This window comes from Anomalospiza imberbis, chromosome 18 (assembly GCF_031753505.1).
Source record: "Anomalospiza imberbis isolate Cuckoo-Finch-1a 21T00152 chromosome 18, ASM3175350v1, whole genome shotgun sequence".
Taxonomy (NCBI): domain Eukaryota; kingdom Metazoa; phylum Chordata; class Aves; order Passeriformes; family Viduidae; genus Anomalospiza; species Anomalospiza imberbis.
This window is the reverse complement of record NC_089698.1, coordinates 1,795,783-1,816,596: the sequence shown is the minus strand read 5'-3', so window position 1 is coordinate 1,816,596 and position 20,814 is coordinate 1,795,783. Positions and strand designations below refer to the sequence as shown.

Sequence of the window (20,814 nt, the reverse complement as noted above, 5' to 3'; positions counted from 1 at the left end):
AGCGCCGGGGCGCGGTGGCAGCGGTGCGGTTCGGGCCGTGACGGTGCCTGCGGGACGGACGGTGCTCGCCTCGCTCCGCTGCCGCCGCCATGTCCCGGGAGCCCGAGATCATGGAGTCGCAGGTGATGTGGGAGCCTGACACGAAGCGCAACACCCACATGGACCGGTTCCGCGCCGCCGTGGCTAGCAGCTGTGGGCTCCGCCTGGGTGAGCGCTGGGCGGGGGCAGGCGGGCGCTTCCCGGGGCCGCGCTCGGGCTGTAGGGGCCGGCAGGCGCTGCCTCCCCTGGGTGGCTTCACCGCGGGCCCGCGGCAGGTGTGAGGCCCGTCCGTGTGCTGCTCAGGTCTCGGTCCCCGTGGGTGCCCGGGCACCCCCCGGGCATGTGGGCACAGAGCTGCGGGCGGGATGCTCTGCTCGAGCCCCAGCCAGAGGCCTCCGGGGCAGCATCCGCTGGAGTGGAGGCATGCACGGATGGGAAGGGCAAACAGCCTTATCTGCGCCTGCTGCTGCGGCTGGATGTCAGCCCAGGCAGCGCTACCTGCGGAGGCTCCCGCTGTGCGGGGCGGTCTGGGGCCAGCAGCGGCACCGGGCTGACTTCGTGTTTTAAAGGGATGTGGGAAGGCGGGATCACTGTCGCCATGGCTGGGGTGAGTGTAAGCCTTAGCGTGATCCTTCAGCAGGAGAGGCGTGTGACAGTGGAGTTATGGTCATTTCAGCATGAAGAGAACGTGTCTTATAACAGTCAGCTACACTGGGAGGTGAACGGTGATGCCTGAGCTTGTTCAGTGGTGGAGGTTGCTGTGCGTATTCCACGGCTCTCGAGCTGCCATCCCTGCTTTGTGCTTGTTCAGAAATACCTGTGTGGCTGTGAAGATGTGTGTGGTTCTTCATCTTAGAAATAACCTGTTGTGTCTGAAATGAGGCCTGCTTTGAGCAGGGGTTTGATGTCCTGAGGTGTTTCCAACTCAGAGTGTTGTTTTTTCCCATAACTGCTGGCTGTAGGTTTCCATGTTTCCAGGCTGTCAGGAGGCAGTGGTGCTGGCTCTGTGGGCTCAGCTACATCATGGGCTGGGTAAGCTTCAGTGCGTGTGGACGTCAAACCCTTCAGTTCTGACTAGTTCGTTTTATGTTGTCCTCACTAAGTATTTGGGGCCTATATAAGTTGTTTGTGTAGCTTTCCTGTAGTCATTTGTCTGATGGAGGGTGAAGGGAGTAGTTTTGGCATGTGGCTTGGAAGTTTCAGTCTAGTGTGTGTGTCAGTGGTGTGAGCAGACATGTTCTGGAGTGGCAGCAGTGCCAGTAGTGCTTCTGGCAGTCCATGTCTAGGAGACATTTCCTTACCTTGATTACTGTGTGGGTAAGCCAGCTCATTATTTTGATTGCTGGTGCTTTCCCATTGGAATCCAGGTGTGTAGTGTCTTAACTCTCCTGCTGGATGGGAAGCAAGTTAATCCAGGGCTTTAGGCAACTCCTGAGTGGCATGATGAAATTTGTACACATAAAATCCAGAGCAAATGCAGTTTCAGATGGGCTGCCTGCATTTATGGCTGAAACAACCAGAACTCTTTTCATCCCACTTGGAAGTGGCTTTCTCTATTGGAAGGTGGACTCCTGTGTATATTTAGAAACCTTTGTCAGCTTCCATTAGGCTTACACTGGTGCTTGTTGGCGTGAGTGGTATTCACAACAAAGAATGGATGCTCTCCAACATTAAGATGTGGAGTCTGAGGAGAGCTGAGGGCAATAGAGTGCCTTCGACAATGGTTCTGCTGGCCCTGGAAATATAGAAACAAAACACAGTGTTTGATTGCTGAGTAACAGGCCCTTGCCCTGAAGGGCATGCATGCTGAAGCTTATTTGGAACAAACTGTATAGACAAACCGGAACAAACTGTTTGTGCTGTAAGAAACCAAATTAATAGTGACCTGTAGCTTCTTGCACGTATCAAATGATTTGGAACAGGTGGTGCAATTGGGTTTTGAAGGAGGAGGTGGGAAATTGATTTCTTCTTGTGTCAAGTCCCATCTCTGTGCAGCTGAAGTGTGGAGTAGAGGGTAGTGATGAGTAACTTTGGAGTGTAAAAAGGGTGTGTAGAGGCTAGGATTTGGGCAATGTGTGGATAAAATCTGTGTTATGGAGAAGAGTCTTTGCCTCATTTATCAATAATACCTAGGGGATAATCTCACTTGGATGGAAAGGACAGACTGGGTGGGAGAAACAGCTGAGCAGTGGCTAAGTGTGAGTAACAGTGCAGAGATGGTTTTGAATATTTTTCTTTTAAAAAGCTGGAAGATGTTCTTGTAGAGAAGGGATTGCAAAGATGACTTTTGTAGCAATTGGCTGGATAACAGGCTGAAAAACCAGAGATAATTGGTGAAAATGCCTCTGAGTGGTTTAGCTGAAAGCATCAAATAGGGAACAGTTGGCAGAGCAGGAAACTTACTGTCACTGATGGCAGGAACATTTAATTGGTTGCTGGCATAGCTTCAGGTATTGTGGACACGATGAGGAAATGTCACTTCCAAGCTTGCAATGGGAATCGGCTTCAGTTATTCATACCTAGAACTGTTGTACACTAAATTTCAGCATTCAGTTTGAATTTTGGGCTTTGCTATGCATGCTTCAGGTGACTTCATGTGTCTCACAATCAGGTAAGACTTCAGCTGCTTATTTGCATGTTTTTAATGACAGGCCGTGGTTTTAATATTTAGCTAGAAAACATATTGTTCAACTTTATTCATGCTGTTTCAGCATGAAAAGGTGAGCTGCAGATTGTCAGACCTCATTCACCGAAAATCAGATGTACTTCCTGTGACACTTGATGCCACAGTTGGACAAAGAGTGCCTCTAATCTCTGTGTGCCTGAGCTATCAGAGGCCTTTGACCCCAGGCTGGGACCTTACAGCAAATGTCCCTTGTCAGGAAGCCTTGTTTATCTTTTGCTGTGTGAAAGTGTCCTGTTGATAGATAGGAAGTGTCAACAAGCAGGACTTGTTTAATCTTCAGTTGCACTGATGGGAGGGGAGTGTGGGTAGATCCTGCGGGGAGTTATTAGGAAAGGTCACCGTCTCTGAGGTGGCAAATGGCTCAGAACAGTCAGGTGAAGTGATGCCATCTGTTCAGGTGTGCAGGTGGACTCTGTTGGTTCTACAGTCACTTGCTTCGAGCAGAAGTGATCCACTCTGTGGTCAGATTTATCCTCCTAATAGTTTTGACCGCAAATTTTCTTTATCCGGGGTATCCCTAATTGTAGTTTGTGTTGTAATTCTCTGCATAATGCTGACACATATCTATTACTTCCAGCCAACTATGATGATTTATACCAGTGGTCAGTGGAGTCCTACTCAGACTTCTGGGCAGAGTTCTGGAAGTACAGTAACATCGTCTGCTCTCGCCTCTACGACGAGGTAAGTTCAGTGCTTATCTTGCAGCAAGTGCAGCACAAAGGGGAAATAAACTGATGGTAAATCAGCCTTTTGACCTCCTCTTAGAACTCTGGGAAGTTCCTGGATACAAGGAATTGGCCTAGTCCTGAATTTCCTGGTGTGGTGGATGGTGGTGTTCTGTTGCTGGTACACTTTAGGACGATGAAACCCTCGAGTTTTGTTGTCCTAAACAGTTCTGCTGTAGTGTTCTTGTGCTCTTGCACACCTTGTCATTCCTGGCAGCTCGTGGGGAGTCTGCCACTGCACTGCCTTCTGCTCTAGGCTTGTGCTGGTGAAATATCACCCTGGTTTTGTAAATGCTGGCATTCTGTCAAGTTCATGTTTGCCTTTCCTGAGTCAGTTTACCGAATAAGCACGCATGCTACACTCTGGCTTTGTAGAACTGGTTATGGAGGCTCCTGCAGTCAGGTGCAGGCTTGAAATATCTCTGAGGGAATGGTGGTGGTTGAACACAAGCGTGGGTGGAATACCAGACAGTGCCACAGAGCTCCTTTGGAAGAAAGGTGACTCTGCAGATCTTGCCAGTGGAGCCCTTGCATAATCCAGGTGTAGGATATCAACATCACCCGGTGGTTTTCCATCTGAGGGAGATGTTGGGCTAATTACCTGAACAGCTTGATGTAGTGGAACCTTCCTGGGATTTAGTAGGGAGGACTGGGCTTGTCTTAATGCCTGGAGTCCATCTGTTCCAGAACCCTCAGAGCACTGGCAGTCTTGCAGAGGGGACTGGTAAGTTTCTTTTGACTCTTCCTGTTTTACTGATTTCTGTACTGGTGAGATAGATCAAGTAGTTCTTCCTGCCTTGGGACTGTGTGCTCTGGTGTCTTATTTAATGTGACCCACCTCTCAGAAGAGTGAATGCAGCAAGAGTGTAAGAACTAGCCTGCTTTGAAGTGTGTGGTCTAAGCCCTATCAACACTTAAACTTTACATTTTCTCTAGATGCTAGTTCAAGCTCTGGGAACTGTCAGAGTAACTGAGCTGGTGTCTGGTAGCTAGAGGGCTGGAAAGTTTGATTTGAAGTGTCTCACAGATTGATCCTGGCTGTCTGCTGGAAGTAAGCATTATGTTTTGAGGTAAATAAAATTTTTAATGAAACAGAGTTGACTCTTTTGTTCCCAAGCAGTGAAACAGCTTCTAATTCCATTTCTTAAAATGACTTTGGTCATTCTAAGAACAATAAAACCTTGTGTACACAGAATAAAAACAGCCAGGATTTTATTTAATCCTAGTAGAAGTCCTCAGTATGGGATGTAGATGTGCTGATGTCGCTGTGTAGCAGTTGACATCTGTGTCACCTGTGACATGAACAGAGGAACTTCAGTGTGCAGAGCTGTGCTGGCAGGGCAGCACTGGCACTGGAATGTCAACTTAGAGGCAGCTGGTTTTGAATGAAGGATGTGTCTGAATTTCTGCTTTTGCTATGAGAAGCCCCTGACACCTGTTAGTCCTGTGGAGGGGCCTCTGAGGGAGGGATCAGGTTCTTCATCTAACAAAGTACCACTGCCCAGGACTGAGCTTAACTAGGAGTCACAGGTGTTACCTGGGCAGAAAATACCGGGGTGTGAGTCCAGCTCCTTGTGCTCGTGGAGCTCTTAGAAGCTCTGTGAAGGACATTTTTCCAATTCAGAAAAAAAACAGTTATTTTGGATCTTGTCCTGGAAAATGTTGGAAACGGTCTGCTCACTTTTCTTCAAGCTGAGGAAGTCAGAAATGAGTCAGTTTTAAGAGCAGCTTCTAATTGCTGCAGTAATGTATGTTAGTATAAAAATAATTTGTGCAGCCTGAGTTGATATTGATGTTATAACTCAGTTCTTGCCAATTGTTAGGAGCAAAGAAACCTGAGCTCCCTTTTTTAGAAAATACATTTGAAATAAATTAATGCAGTAGTGCACTTCCATATGAGTTTTAACTTAAAAGTTAATTTTAATATTGCCTCCAGTACATACATACACTCCTCTCAAAGCATAAAACCATTGGTTTTCTGGGATGTGTTTTGGGGCTTGCTTGGCTTTCAGAAGAGCCTTTCACTTGGGCTGAAGGAATGCTGTTTCTGTAATGTATGTGCAATCCATGAGAGAGAACCTTAGGGTATAAACTGAAGCTTTCAAAAACATAACTCTAAAATAACATTTCTGTTTAAAGATTTCCAAAGAAATGTGCTGCTGAGCAGCTGAATCACTAAGCAGAGGGACATTTTGGAGGGAATTTAGACCTCTGGCTAATGCTAAGGGACTCATTACCTATCAGTGTTATTAATCTTAACTGTGACTTATGAAGGGGTAGTTCAATACTTTGAGGCTTAATCAGTTCAAGATGGGGGAAGTTTTTTCAGCTGACTCTATTTTTGATTATTTTTCATTGCATTCAATTCTTTGCATGTCTTAGGACTAAGTGGGGAGTTACTGAATACATGTTTATGAGGTTGTTGGATCCTGTAAATCATAAAAAACAGAGAACTTGAATAAAAAGCTGAAGCCCTTCAGTTACATTTGAGTCTGCAATTAACTATTTTGAATTACCATTGTGTGAGCTTGGCTGTTGGTCTCTGTGGCCTGTGACTGGTGGTGGGGAAGGGTGGATGCTCACACCTTCCAAAGAGGGAGGCTGGCCTGTATGGCCTGGCACAGGGTTCACATGTGCTGTAGCTCAGTCCCTGTCTGGGCTGTTCCCAGGGGCAAACCCCCAGTGTTCCTGAGGTCTGTGTGCACCTCCTGCTCTGGGTGTAGCCACAATGGTTTGTTTTACTTGTGTATTAAAGGCTGGTCCAAAGGTAGAGCTGTCAGCAAGGAACTTTCCCTGGTTTTGTTGTGATGATGTATTTGCACGAGAGAGTTGATAAATAATTAAACTTTCCAGGCCTCTAATTACAGGATCAGTGCCTTTTTGCCATTGGAAGCTGGGAGAAGTGATTCTTGCCTAATAAAGTCTGCAAAGAGCTTGGATCTGATGAGCTGACTTCTGTACAATGCTGTGAAAAAGCAATTGTATTTGATTTCTCCAGGAACGAAGGGTGTGTTTCTTTCAGGTGGTGGATACATCCAAAAGTATCGCAGACATCCCTGAGTGGTTCAAGGGCAGCCGGCTGAACTACGCAGAGAATCTCCTGAAGCACAAGGACAACGACAAGATTGCACTCTATGCAGCAAGTAAGGGAAATTAATGCCTTGTGTTTCTTTGCTGCTCTCAGGACTAGGCCTTATGAAAATGGAAATAAACTGGTTTGGATGAGGAGGAAAAAGGGTGATAAAGTCAGCAACACTGCACAGTCTGTGATACAGCTCTACAAAAAAAGTCCAGCAAAACATGCTCTGGGAATATAGATGTGGAAAATCCTTTGCAAGTTAAATGAAGTTTTCTTAAAATGTGCTCAGCTACATTGAGGTAGTGGAGGTCATGCTGTGCTTAACATCATTCAGTGTTTGAGGTATTATTTCACATTTGTCTTTAACACCTACTGCTTGCCTTCAGGAAGTCTTTTAGCACTGTAGCTTAATAATTTCTCTTCCTATGCCTTTTATTTTAGTAATACTGAGAGCTACATAGGGTTTAGACAGGAATTAACTCTGCTTTTGGCACCACAGAAACAAGTTACATGCTTGGAAGACTTGGTGTTTTACTTTCCTGGAGCGCTAAATCTCAGTCCTAATTTTTGTTAAGCTAAGATTTGAGCCTAGTAAAATCTGTGTACCCTCATAAGGATGGTCATATTAAGACATAGAAGAGACTTTGTTGTCTGCTGACTTTGGTAACTTTTAAACCAAGTTCTAATCTCGGTTGGGTGGGATTAACTTCTGTGCAGGTGTGTGAGTGCTTCCTTAGGGAGCTGCATTTGGGGCTTCCCTTTTGCTGGACCTAATCCTTGCCATGAGACTGACCCAGCAGTGATGCTTCTTAATAGCTTATCAGTGAACAATGAAGCCTTGCAGCTCCTCAGTAGAGAAAATGGTACAGGACTCTGCATTGATTGTGTAGGTGCTAAAAATCTTAGTTTGATTTTAGTGACATGGAAATCAGTTTTTGAGCTACAAATAAATTGTTTTTAAACAGCTCTGTGAGACAATCATGTTCTGCAAGCTTATTGCTGGAGAGATACTTATCAGTTACATCTCACTGGTTAGAAGTACTGGAGTATTGCTCTCATATATATTAACATCAACTACCAGTTCAAAGAGAATGGTGAAATCTGTGGCCCATTTTGTTGGAGTAAGAATTGATCTGGTCAAGTCTGATGGAAATGAAGCTTGTAGCCAAAAGCTGGCTTTAAAGTAATTGGAGTCATCACTTACAGGTTTTGAGATCATTAGAAAAGCTTCTTATCTATTATTTAGTGGAAAAAAAAGTCACTGTAGCTGAGTGCATCTTGTGGAGCACCTGAAAGCCAAACATTGGTTATTAAGTCAGTTCTGAATGTATGTAGAATTGATGTGATTGATTTGTTGATGTTAAAAGCTAAACATATGACTTGGGAAAGTGGAGTTAAATATTGTCACTCAAAATACCACAGGAATTATTAGCAATTCAGTGAATTGCTTGGTTTGACATGTGGTTATTGTTCAGTAGGTCTTTTTGTTAGGGAGTCATGGGGTGTATCAGAGACAGTCACGTAATCACAGGTGGTGATAGCAAAAGGAGCAAAACTATTTCCTAGTTGATTGTAGTATGAATGCTGGAATGAGCAGTTGGCTCCTCTGTGTGAGCAGACTTCCACCTGCATCTCTTTCGTGACCTTCTGCTGTGTTTAATCTTCTTAAGACCTCTTAAGTCAGAGTATTTCTTGATAACTCCCTGCTGCTAGGTCAGAGTGGTGGTCTGGGGCCTGGGTCAGGTTTGTGTTCACTGGGGCTGATTCTTTGGGGGCTGTGTGGACGTCACAGGGCATAGGAATGTAAATGTAACTTTCCTAAGCAATTCCACTTGTCACTGGCTCCCATAGTGAGTCTTTTTTGTGATTCCCTTCTCCTGGGGCTTTAATCATGGAGCAAGATCAGTGTCTCATTTCCTGCTGCTCTGTGGGAACCCAGGCTCTGTTGGCAGTCCCTGCTCAGTTTATGAACTGCATGGAGCAGGGACTTGGGCATGGCCTGCCCCCTTGCTCTGTGTAAGTCCAGATTTACTGCTGTGAAGGTCTAAGAAGGCAAAAGAGTAAAAAATGCCATTCCCTGCTTAAGGCAATCAGTCTGAGGGCAGCTGTTCTGAAAGGAGCAGGGTGTGCAGCTCACCTTTCCTGTGGCATCCTTGGCGCGTGTGTCGTCCTGGGAAGTGCTGGCTGGTGGAAATAGGACAGCAGTCACACTGAGGAGCTACAGGAAGGCACTTCAAGGTGACAGAGTTTTGCTTTCATAACACTTAGGTTGGTTGGTTTGTTTTGTTTCACGAGTGATTAAGAGCTTATAAAACACTTGACATTCAGTACAATAGGGAAAACACCCTGCAGATCCTTTCAGAGGTGAGTTGAGTCCAGTTTAGTTTGTTGGCTTTGTGCTACGTTGGGAGAGGCAGATGTTCCAAAAGCACATCAAAAGTCAGGCCTGGATGTGCATGATTTTCTAGTCACTGACTTGCTGTAAGAAAACCTGAACTTGGCAGCTTGTGCTGCTTCCTAGACCTGATGAGAAAACTGAGCAAAAAGGGAAAATGAGGTTCTTACCATGTTAGAAATTAGCCTAGGTGAGTGCAATCTATTTACCATGAATCCTCCTTGAGAGAGCACACCTTTGTTCAGTGAATAGTTCGTGTTTCTGTAGAGCTGTTTATCTTCAGAAATGCTCTCATGCCTGCTGAACAAATACTACTGATTAATACTTGATTCCATTAAAAATAAGAGGTTTTGGTACAGCATAAGAGAACTCAAAAGTGAAAATATAAATATTAGTGTTCTCTTAGAATTGCTTTCTACTAGGATTAGTTATTTGTACTAGACTCAGGTTGCAATGCCTGATTTCTGACCGATTGCTTTAATTTTCTTTCCTCAGGGGAAGGCAAAGAAGAAATCCTCAAAGTTACTTTTGAAGAACTGAGACAAGCTGTAGCTTTGTATGCTGCAGCCATGAGGAAGATGGGAGTAAAAGTAGGAGACAGAGTTGTTGGTGAGTAATTTTAAGGGACAGGAGGTGGGATTTTACTTTGAAATGTGCAAGTGAGTAGTCAGTTACAGAAACATGCCTGTGAAATAGTGTTTCCCACAAAATTTCACATAAACTTTCTAAAGAAAAGGGTCTTGTGCTGCTGTATTTACATTTGTAGGAAATACATTTCTAGAGAGAAGGAACCTGGATTAGCCTGCAGGTTCTCTAGCCCTGAAGGGGGAAAAGATGAGAGTTAGAACCCTGGATCCTTTTAGCAGCTCACATCTTCAGCCGCAGTATTTCCTGTCAAGAGACTGTCATGTGTGGTTTCCTATTTAAACAGGTTTTTGTCTTGTGAACAGCTTGTCCAGTGTGCAGTCCAGGCTTGGAAGGGAGTTATATTTATTTCTAAATTGCTGGGTTTAATCTTCCAGCTGAGCTGCTTCGCCTCTGTTTTGTGTACCTTGTGATACTCTTCAATTTGTCAATGTAGTGCAAGTCAGAACTGCAATATCCTTGAAGCTCCTTGGCTCAGGAGCAGTTAGTTCTACCTGGCCGTTCTGGTGTTTGTGTCATTGTGCTGCTGGAATCCCATGTTCTTTGAGCAACACCTGGCCATTATCCTAAATAAGTGTCTGTAAATTCTTACATGGTGCAAACCCACAGTGATGACACTCTTGGTTTGTTTTCTGCATGCTACAAACTTGATCATGTCTTAAACTAAATTTTAAACCCACAGCTATGACCTGGAAATGTAAATCTACTCAGTAGAGCTCTTTTCTTGCATGTGGTATGAGTATGCTCTGGAACTGGAAACATGAAATTATCACAGTTGGTGGCTTGGTTTTTAACATTAGAATTAGAGCTAAATCCTTAATTAGGTATGAACCATACAGTGAAGTTGAGAAGGTTTGTCTGAATAAAGATGGAGATGCTCAAATTTTATCTCAATTTTCAACCTGAAGATTGTCATGTTTATATCTGACCATTTCTTGAGCAGCAGCAGTAGGGAAAATGTACTCTGCAGCTGGAGAAAACATGGTTTTGAAATACAGCTGTAGCCTGTGCTGTTAATAATGCTATTATAATTTTCGTAACAGTTCCTTTTAGTTAATGACTGTTGTGTTTAGCACTGCAGGCTGGCTGATTTTTGAATTTTTCTTGTTTTGGTGGCTGGCTTACCTCTCAAATTAAAAAGCATAGTTGATACTTAAAAAAAAAGTATTAATAAAGTCTCTTTAGATACTTCTATGGGGGTCTCAGTTTCTTTCCTATGGTTCTCTGCTATGCCAGAGGATATTGGCAGGCATTGGAAGAGCTCAAGTGTAACACTGCAGAGGCTGAAGCTTCCCAAACTGAGTTGGGCAAGAGACATTAAGTGTTGGGTGGGGAAGCTGGAGTCCTACACCCACTTGTGGTATCAAAAATCAGGTTCTCCAAAACTTGCAGAATCCATGGGCATGCAATTTGTCCCAAAATTTAGAGCAGATGGCAGAGGGAGAGGCAATTCTTGCTGTGCTTCATAGTAGTAACACAGGGCATGCTTCTACTGCTTCTGAAAAATCAGGTTTTAAATGGAAAGGAGATACTCTCTGAACTTCATTACAGCTGCCTAACAAGTAGTCAGCCTGACAGGTTCTGACACCCTTTGTTGACACTTTCTCTTGAAAGCTGAGCTGTTAGAATTACACGTGAGGCTTTTACTGTTGTCTTCCTGAGAGTTTCATCTGCACGCTTTGCTGCCTCTAAGACAAGGCTGCTTTAACTTCTCATTACACTTAACATACCCCCTAGTTTGTTCAGTACAATTTATGGTTGCATCATGACAGTAATAGCATGTTGGAGCTGGAGGTGGGTGAGTGTGGGTGGACAGGCAGTGGTGTCAGCACTTTTTTTCAGCTTGATTTCATTCCATTCTTCCCCTTCCATCACTGAGAGCACTTAACAGTGAACATAATTGAAGCAGATGTGTTGTGAAATGTATTTCTTCCTCTGAAGATGTCTTGCACTACTGTCAGTGATGCTTGAACAGTTGGAAGAGGCATGGAATGCCTACTGCAATCTGCCCAGATCCCCATGTGAGGTACTCCTGGTATCCCAGTGGCCCTCTGGAAAATAACGATGACTAGAATAAGAACAAAACACAACTGGGAGAATGTTTCTTCTCTCTGGGTTGCTTCTGCTCTATCCCTGTAGCCAGCTTTGCTCTGTTACAAGTCAGCAGTTACAAACAATCGGTTACAAACCATCCTCAACAAAACATCAGTGAATTACATTGTCTAAAGCTGCTATTTTATCTCTAGCAACTCTATTAGCCCTGGTTGCTTACGTGGGTTTTAAAGCTAGCTTTGTAAGAAGATTAGAGGGTACTAATAGTTTCAGGCCACAGGAATGTTAGGCAGGGTGGCCACTTGCAAGTCCTACAGGAGTAGGAAATGCTGAAAAGGGAAAATAGGAGTCTGCTCTCTGAGTTCTGCTCAGTTTGAGAGCTGGTGTAGTTCAGTAATATAAGACATTGAGAAGGTATTTTAGTTGCTGCTCCCTATTTTTCTTCTTCCTGATGTATTCTTTCAAGGCTCAGACAAAACCGTGGATGCAGGGCCCCAGTTCAGTTGTTGATTTTTGTTTTTCTCCATGCACAAAACTGAATGTTTGGGAGCCTCTTTTTCCAAGAGGAAACCTTTATTAAACTTTATGAAGGCATTAGGTGCTTGCACAGAATGTGTTCTCAGCACTGAGTAATCAGACTTTTGCCGTAGTTTTCAGCATAATTATATCAAATTTTTGGATTACAGATTTTACCTATTCTGTTGGTAAAGTGCTGCAGTGTAAACAAACACATGTAAGTGTAATCTTGGTGTGTGCTAGATTAAGCAAATAGCAACTGACAGAAAATGCTGAGGCACTTAGTCCTGAGCAGATCAGGCTGTAAGTGCCTCTTAAAAAAATCCAGGCAGTGTTTTAAAAATGCCACTTGTCCTGCTTAGAGATTTCACAGGTTTTATGTCAGATAAAGCTTTCAATTCTGTTTTTATGGAGACTGTATACATTTTTATAAGTCAGGAGGAGTGCTGCTGGGACCCTTGTGTGTTATACTCTGATATTCCTGCTTGATGAGTTCCCAGCTCCTGAGTTTTGAGCCCTTTATTCAGTTGCTTTCTAGTTCACCCAAAGGAGGAAGATCCTTTTCTTTCTGGTAACAGAAGGTAGTTTCCACCTTTCTTACCACCTTCAAAAAGGGGTAAGGGAAGATGCAGAGATAGAGAAATACCTTCTGTAGCCTTCCCCATGCTGACAAATCCTAGTCTTGATCCTTAGCTGAAATATTATCTCAAGGAACATGGAGGCTCTAGTTAAATACATGAGCAAACATGATAAATATTTAAACCAGCAGTACCATTATTCCCCTATAATACAGAGCTTTTGCACAGTGGTCACTGCTGTGTGATTCCTGCCTGATGTTAATCCAGCTGGAGAAGCTGCCTTTTTCATCCTCTTTGTCTGCAACATTCCTGTTTCTCCAGTTTTAGACACTGGGGACCCGTGTCAGCCCACTTAGTGCCCTGAGGGGTGTGCTGGTATCTCGAGGGGCACAGAGAAATGCAGGGGGCTTGACATGCATGGCAGTTGTTGTGATCAGCTGGAGAATCTCAGGTGTGGGAGGAAGAAAAAATTAACTTCCTTCTAAATGAGAATCCAGTTTTAATCTGAAAGACTGGCAGGAGATGTAGTTTGTGTCATTGAGCTGTTGAGAGAAAAGGAGTGTGAATTCTTGGTCTGCTGTGTTTGTAGCATCTCCAGCCAGAGCAGACCCATATTTTTATTTGTGGTGGTGCTGGGACAAATCTGTGAGAGCCCAGAGAGCAGCAAGGCTTGTGGGACTGGGAGAAGGCACAGAAATGCAGTCAGTTGCTGTGCATGGTTTGTACCTCTGGGCACTTCTGGCTGGTATCCTCCAAAACTCAACCACCACCTCACAGCCAGCTGACAGGTGAAAGCAATGATTTCATTGTCTGGCTCACAATAATCAGCAGAGACCTGTGATCTTGCCTTGAGGGCTTTTGTGTGAAGAGGAGAATTGCTTAGAAGAGAACTGAAGCTTGTAAGCTGTGGCAAAGTAACAACTGCTCCGAAGCACAGGGAGAGATCTCTGTTTTCCTTGCACTCTGGCCCCCTGATGATCCCATCCAAGAAAAGCTCAGTGGAAATACTTGGCATCAATTAAAGAACTGCTTTCGTCACACAAAATGACATTTTGGGCTGTTCTGGTCCATATATTTCAAATTATTTAGGGAGGAATATTTGTCTTACAAGAAAAATCACAGAGACTTTGGGATAGTGTGTGTTGTATAAAGCTTGACCCAAAGGGGAAAATAGCAAAATAAATAATGCTTTTATGGGCATGAGTTTTTGCTGCACTTTATGTGCTTAAGAACTTCATGGAACAAACCACTATAAGCTGTAGGCAGTTCTAGGGAGCAATTTATATCTTAACATGGCAGGAAGCTTTTATTCACAGTTGTGTGTTTTCCAGAAACTGTTGGGCTTAAGTCATAATGCTGTTTTAAAAGTTACTACTCCCAAAAGCAGCTTTCAGTAGCTGCAGTGGCCCTGCTGGTTAAGAAGCTGATTTCACTGATTTTTGAATGAGGAAAAAAATCTCTGTTTAAGACTTAAAGTTCACTCTTTACAAAGTTGAAAAAATATGGATTTTTTTTTCCCAAACAATGTAGAAAAACCTCACAAAAATCCATCTTGGCACCCTCCTACTTGGTAATATTAACATAGCAGAAATTGCTGTTAAGATCTGTGTTCTTAGTTCCTGTCCTGAAATGTGCATCCATAAATATCCTTCTTTGAGGAGTGCCTTGCACTGGTGAGTGTTTGCTGTCTGTAGATACTTGTGGTGCACCTGCAGTCCATTCTCAGTGCCCACCCCTGCTGCTGAGAGCATTTTTATTGCCATTTAACTTTTGCTTTCAAATGTAGAATTCTATTTAGATGTCAGAGTACTGCAATTAGGCCCATCCTCTGCTTTTTTCAAGTACTTCGCCATCTTTTTGGTTGCTTAAGAAAAGTGATCTGAAACTCCAGATCTTTGATCCACCTCAGTGTAGTTTGTAAATTCCAGTTGCACTTTTTCATTTGTGGGCTGGATTCTAGTCAGACTCAGCCACCCAGCACCTTCTGGAGAGTTGCTCAAATTGAGCTCACTGAAACTAAAATCTGACTTTCTTGACATTAATTTATTCTGTATGCCGTGACAAATTGAATTTAAATCTTGAAATCTTGCTGCAAGCTAATGAGAGAAACCTGAAGAGCCACATTTATGTGGGAATGTTCCAGGGCTTGTCCCACACTGTTATTCCCTTATCAGCTGAGACACTGGTTTTACTTGTTTGTGTTTAAGATTCTGGCCATGTCTACCAGACAACATTTAGCTTTGTGAAGCTGAATCTCTGCTCTTGAGCTATTTATTATCTTTCCTTACAGATGCTGGTTCTTTCTCTGATGGCTGTCCCTGCAGTCTTGTTCTATGCCCCTGCATGCTGCTGTATTCTTAGTCTCTGTATACCCTAATCAATGCACTAATTTTCTCTCCCAGTTACTCTTTTCCCTGTGCTGCCCTCTTATCCTGAAAGGCTTATTAATTAAGCAGGAGCATTTGTGAATTGGGAGTAATGTAGATAAAGCCCCCGATACAAATATTCTTATAAATAGATTTATTACTAATTCCTCGTGTAACTGATTTGGCTTCAAGGTATGACATTGATTGTGTGGAAAACTTCAAAGGGTGCTTCAGTCTAGGATTTTGCATTTTTAAAACCTATTTACTGTACATATAATGCATTTTTTAGTGTTGTTCCATCTCTAACCATTCCACCTCTGCCCTAGGTTACTTACCCAACAGCATCCACGCAGTGGAAGCAATGCTGGCTGCTGCAAGCATTGGTGCCATCTGGAGTTCCACATCCCCAGACTTTGGCATTAACGTGAGTAGCCTCAGTGCCTGTGCAGAGCCGCCCTGGCTGTGTCCCAGGGTGATGAGTTCAGGTGGCAGATGGCTTCTGTTCCCTTCAGCCTTGCTGCCACCTCCTGGCACAGCCAGGAGCTTTTCCAGATCCTCTCGCTTTCAGTTGTCACTACTGCTCTTCAGCTGGGTGATTGGAGTGGCTTTAGCTGCTCTCTGTTGGCATATTTTCATGTGCACTCCATGATCTTGGTGAGCTTTTGTCATATTAAATGTGCAAATGAGCAGCAGTGCCAGCAGAGTTGTCTGAGCTTGGCTCTTCTTCCCAAATCTGCCCCAGGCTTAGCCACGCTCCAATTTCCGCACTCCAATTTCTTTGCCCAAGTACTCCCATCCTTTGCTTCCTGTCAGGGTAAACTCAGCACCACCCTGGTTGGCCTTTTCCACAAGGCTTTATTTGCCAGCAGTGAGGAATTTCATACTAATATCACTAACCTGATTAACTCTTTTTAGTGTAGAAATAAATGCAGTGTGTGAAATTATGATGTCCAAACAGATGTACCCTGGAAACTTTGGGAATGTATTCTGCTGGGTTTGGAAAGTTTTTAGCAGACATCAACAACACATCTAAATCACTTCTAAGGGGGGTATTAAACCTTTCTTCTATCTAAAAGAAAAAAAATGTAGTGGTTTTGAATTGCACAGTGCAGAGAACAATGTTTTTAGGTAAACCCCTCAATTTCAGTGTTTAACTCCAGTGTCTGGGAAATGTATGGAATAATCATGCCTGGATTAGCACTAGAGGGCAGCAGCATTCCATGTTCTTACACTTGAGGGGGTATTATTGGGAAAAAATGATTTAAAAAATCATTACAGCCTGTAATGATCAATCTGTTCTACAAATATTTTCTGCTTGCTCAGAAAATGATGGTATGGAGTATTTTGTGCAATGTGATTCGATCTCTTGTCTGGGGGAAGATTGCTCACTTTACTTGAATTACAAAGGACTGGTATGTTTTCTGTCCATGTTAGTGTACTGTTGTTTTCAGTGCCCAGCTTTTAGTTTTTTGTGATAGCTTTTTAATGAAACTTGGCCTTGGAGCTGCAGTGCCATCAATATAATTTATTTTCCTTTGGCATCGTGTATTGGCATGAATTCAAATCCTAAAATCATGAGGGAGATCAGCAGAGGCCCTCAGAGACATTGGCTTCCACCCTGAGGAAAAGCTATTCCTCCTTTTGTGAAGTTGCATTAGCCCTGTTAATATACACCAGGATTTTTGTGCTTGGAGGAATAGTGTAGCATTTTCAACGTTTGAAGTCCAATTGTGTGTGTGTGTGTGTTTTGTGGAGCTCAGAAATGTCATTCCTCAGAGCTGCCTACACACTGCAGGCTCTGAATGCCATCCCTCCAAAGGCTTCAAGCCTTGAGGAAGTCTGCTGTCAGAGAGCCACTGAGCTGCCTCCCACGCACCACGCCACTCTTGGCAGCTGCTGCTTCAGCTCCCTGCCCCCTGTTAGCCATCCCCAGAAATTAATGGCAAAGTGGTGGCCTGTGCATGAGAAATGGTTGGATTTGTGTGGGAGCCCAGGACATCCTTCTGGCTGCCCTGGCTGCCTCCAGACCCTGGCAGGGGGCTCGGGGACCTTGGCACAAGGTCAAAAACACCTGTGGCTTCAATTCTAGCCCATAGGAAAAGCTGCCAACTCTGTGTGAGGAATTACAAACCACAAGGGTTTGAGTAGTGTGGTAGGTGAATTGACACAGGGTGGAAAAGTAGAATTTTGGGGTTTTTAGAATGGGGTTCAGGGGTACAAGATGAGGGGATTTGGGTGCATCCTGGCCTTCTTCTCCTTCTCCTTGCCCTCCATGTCTTGCTGTGATGGTGACACTTTTCTGTTGGTTTAAGGTACAGACACACTGTCCAACATAAATGACAGACATTGGCACGTTATTGTAAACATGGCACACGGAGTTTTTGGTATAAAATGTGAACACCACCCTGAGGACAGACAGAATGCCATGGCCGACCTGCTGGACAGAGCTCAGCAGGGCAGAGAGAGAATGTTCTAGATGAGGGAAAATAAACAACCTTGAGAAGCTGATCCTGTGCATTCAGACTCATTCTCTGGCTGCATGTGCTGGGAAATGAGGACTTTTACACTCTCGGGGTCACCTCGACACCCAGACCCCGAGAGATTTGTGAGTTCATGAAGAAGCTCTGCTCCCAGAACTGGGTGAGGAGCTTGTGGTGAGCTCAGTGCAGCTCCATTTGTGGGGGCCCTGCACAATTTTTTGGACTGAACTGGAGGCTCATGGAATAGAATGAGCCATGTCTGCTACACCTGAGCTTTTTGTGGAAGGAATTCCTTGCTGAGCCATCTGGTTGGATTGAAGTTCCAGTGTAGCAATTACGTGTTCCATCTGTTTGTATTGCCTTTGTATCATATCAGGCTGCCCCGTGGGATTTGATGCTGCCAGTGCTAATGAATCTAACTGGGTGTGTTAACAGATCTGGTAGGACCCTGAGAGCTGGAGCCATCTCTGCTTCTGATTCACACTTCAGATTTGATTCTTCTCTTTAGAGTACCCTTAGTGCTCATTGCTCTTAATTTTTAAGCATCAGGAAGCATGGAAACGGGGTGTGTGTGCCCTGCACTCAGCATGAGGGTATGTACACATGTACAAATGCACACAGCAGTTGTGTGGCTGCTTGGTCTGGTCCTCGAAAATGGAGCAAAGGAGGAGGTAGACAGTTTACCAAAGAAGCAGGACATTTGACTTCATACTCCCTTAGGGAGTAACTGTAATGTATTCATTAAATCTCCATTTCTGAGTTTGTTAGGTAACACACTAGGGGCTTCTTGAAAACTACTTCTGTCACCAGAATAGATTCAGGTGAGGTTTTGTTTTAAAGTAATTGATAAACCTGAATGTCAGTGCACTGTCACTGTATTTTCTAATAATGTGAACAAGGGAAAGAAAATACATGTTTGATAGGAGGGAAAGCTGTTAAGTGCCATTCTCAGTTAATACATCTATATTTAGCCATATCCCTTACCTGTGGTTTCCTGAGGAGACAGCATGGAGAAATTGTCAGGACAATCCTTTTGCAGCAGATTTTTTTGCAATGCTGAGCAGCCCAGCTTGGAAAGGAGTGTAACAGAGCTGAGCTGATTGTGATGTTTTTGCTTTCATCTTCAGATTTGGTAATAATTTGTTTCTCATTTTGGCTGCAGTGTAGAGGGCAAAATAGAAAACAGAAAAATAAAAAATGCTGAGAAGAATAAACAGATGACTCAAGTCTGATTTCTGCAACATGATTTAGGAGATTGTTCTTGAACACTTAGCTGACAATTTTACAGTATTGTGTAATCTTGTACTTCTTAATGCTCCAAGTAATGGAGCTAGAGAGGTTTGAACATTAGTGTGCTGAGAGCTTTTGTTGAAAGGATTTGCTTCTTGCTGTTGAATACAAAAAGATCCATTTCTGGTAGGCTGCTGCATGCAGTGTACATGGAAAACAGTAAATGCCAGAAGGGTTTTAATCTCAAATAGGATGATAGCTGTGGTAAATTCCTGAACACAGTGTAAGCTGGAGGAGACACCTGAAAATTTAGCATTTGAATGTGTTGTGCTGCAGAGATACTAAAGGAGCTGTGGTATCTTCTGTTGGTAGTCTGTGTGTGTTCAACATCGATTTATTTTGCTAAAAAGCAGTGGTGAGGTTTCCTTTGTTAATGGTGGCAGAACAAAGCTGCCAGTTCATGTGGGGGCCCCTCAGCACATCAGTGATGTCCTCCAGGATGGGTTTTGTTCCCCCTGGTGCTCTGGCAGAGCAGCTGGGGGCACATGGAGCTCCTCCTGCAGGTGCGGCCAGGAGTCCGGACGTCAAGTGCCCAATTCCTGCTCACATCACAGCTGCTTCTCCTCTTTACAGGAGTCTAATCTGACCTGCCAGGTGATTTTTTAGCTGTTTAGGACTTTGTGAGCTTGGCCCTTCCCTGAGTGATCCGTGGGGGTTTTGTCATGGGTTGATCTGGTTGGGGGGTCATGAAATAGATTGTTACAAACCTGTTGTGCTTCAGAGATCCTGTGTGAGTGAAAGACAAGCAAGCAGTCTTTTAACAACTCCCCTGTTAATTCTTGTCCTTACTCCTTGCTTGTTTTGAAATTTGCATTTTGCTCCCACTGAAGTTTCCTACTGTAGCACTTAATTTCAATTTTTAACACATTTTTCTCTTTATCCCTAGGGTGTACTGGACAGATTTTCCCAAATTCAGCCTAAGCTCATCTTCTCTGTTGAAGCTGTTATATACAATGGCAAAGAGCACAACCACTTGGAAAAGCTGCTGAGGGTGGTAAAAGGTATTTCACTGCATCCCACCTGGTCTGTGAGCACTCAGAGCCTGCCTTGCCACTGCTTGTTGCTGTCCTTTCTTCTTTACAGTGTCACAGTGGCCACTGAGGCTTTCAGAGCAGATTTGGGTAAAAGCTGCATGTTCTTTTTTGTAATTTTAACAGTCTTCTGCTTGCTTAACTTTAATAGATCTTCAGAAATTAGCCAACAGTGGGAGCAGGGACTGATGATGGTGTTTTTAAACTCAAGCAAAGTGCTGCTGAAGACAAATGGGGAGGTATTACAGCACTAAAGCTTGCAGATTTACACATAAAAGGCTGGCAGCATTGAGGAAATTACATCTTGGGTAACAATTCAGTCCTCTGGGGTTTCAGTACTCAGTGCATCAGAATTATTTCTGTTACTTAGTGCATTACACTGTATGATTCAATCAGGCAGAAAAGACCTTTGCTTATGTAACTGAACGTAGGAAACAATTTTCTTCCTTCTTCCAGGGCTTCCAGACCTAAAGAAAGTGGTGGTGATTCCATATGTATCTTCAAGAGAAACCATAGATATTTCTAAGATTCCAAACAGGTAATGGGAGCACTGCTGGGTGCAGAGGTGATCTTACACATGGGCTGGGGTAATGCTTTCAGAAAGTTTTGAAATGTTCCTTTTTTTCCACTCCTTCTTATGCAGTGTCTTTTTAGAAGACTTCCTTGCCACTGGGAAAGGAGACCAGGCTCCCCAGCTGGAGTTTGAGCAGCTGCCTTTCAGCCATCCTCTGTTTATCATGTATTCCTCAGGCACCACAGGGGCACCAAAATGCATGGTTCACTCAGCAGGGGTATGTCCTCCTTCCTGGAGCTGCACTGGCTCTGCTTAACTGCTTGGCTTACATTTTTCCTTTAACAGCATCACTCTGTGATGTATTTTAAGGAAGAATTGATTGCTGACAGTTTTTCAGTAACTTGACAGTGAACCTTTT

The 20,814-nt window shown here is 43.8% G+C and overlaps 1 protein-coding gene across 1 annotated transcript in view; it reads left to right on the top strand.

Annotated features, from left to right (window-relative positions):
• Positions 1 to 20,814, top strand: part of AACS (acetoacetyl-CoA synthetase) — a 36,568-nt gene continuing 15,754 nt past the window's right edge. Inside the window, exons 1-8 of the mRNA XM_068208344.1 lie at positions 1 to 207; positions 3,303 to 3,406; positions 6,473 to 6,593; positions 9,420 to 9,533; positions 15,408 to 15,505; positions 19,738 to 19,852; positions 20,339 to 20,420; positions 20,526 to 20,673. Of these exons, the coding sequence (XP_068064445.1) occupies positions 90 to 207; positions 3,303 to 3,406; positions 6,473 to 6,593; positions 9,420 to 9,533; positions 15,408 to 15,505; positions 19,738 to 19,852; positions 20,339 to 20,420; positions 20,526 to 20,673 (900 nt within the window). The 5' untranslated portion in view covers positions 1 to 89. The remainder of the gene's footprint in view (positions 208 to 3,302; positions 3,407 to 6,472; positions 6,594 to 9,419; positions 9,534 to 15,407; positions 15,506 to 19,737; positions 19,853 to 20,338; positions 20,421 to 20,525; positions 20,674 to 20,814) is intronic.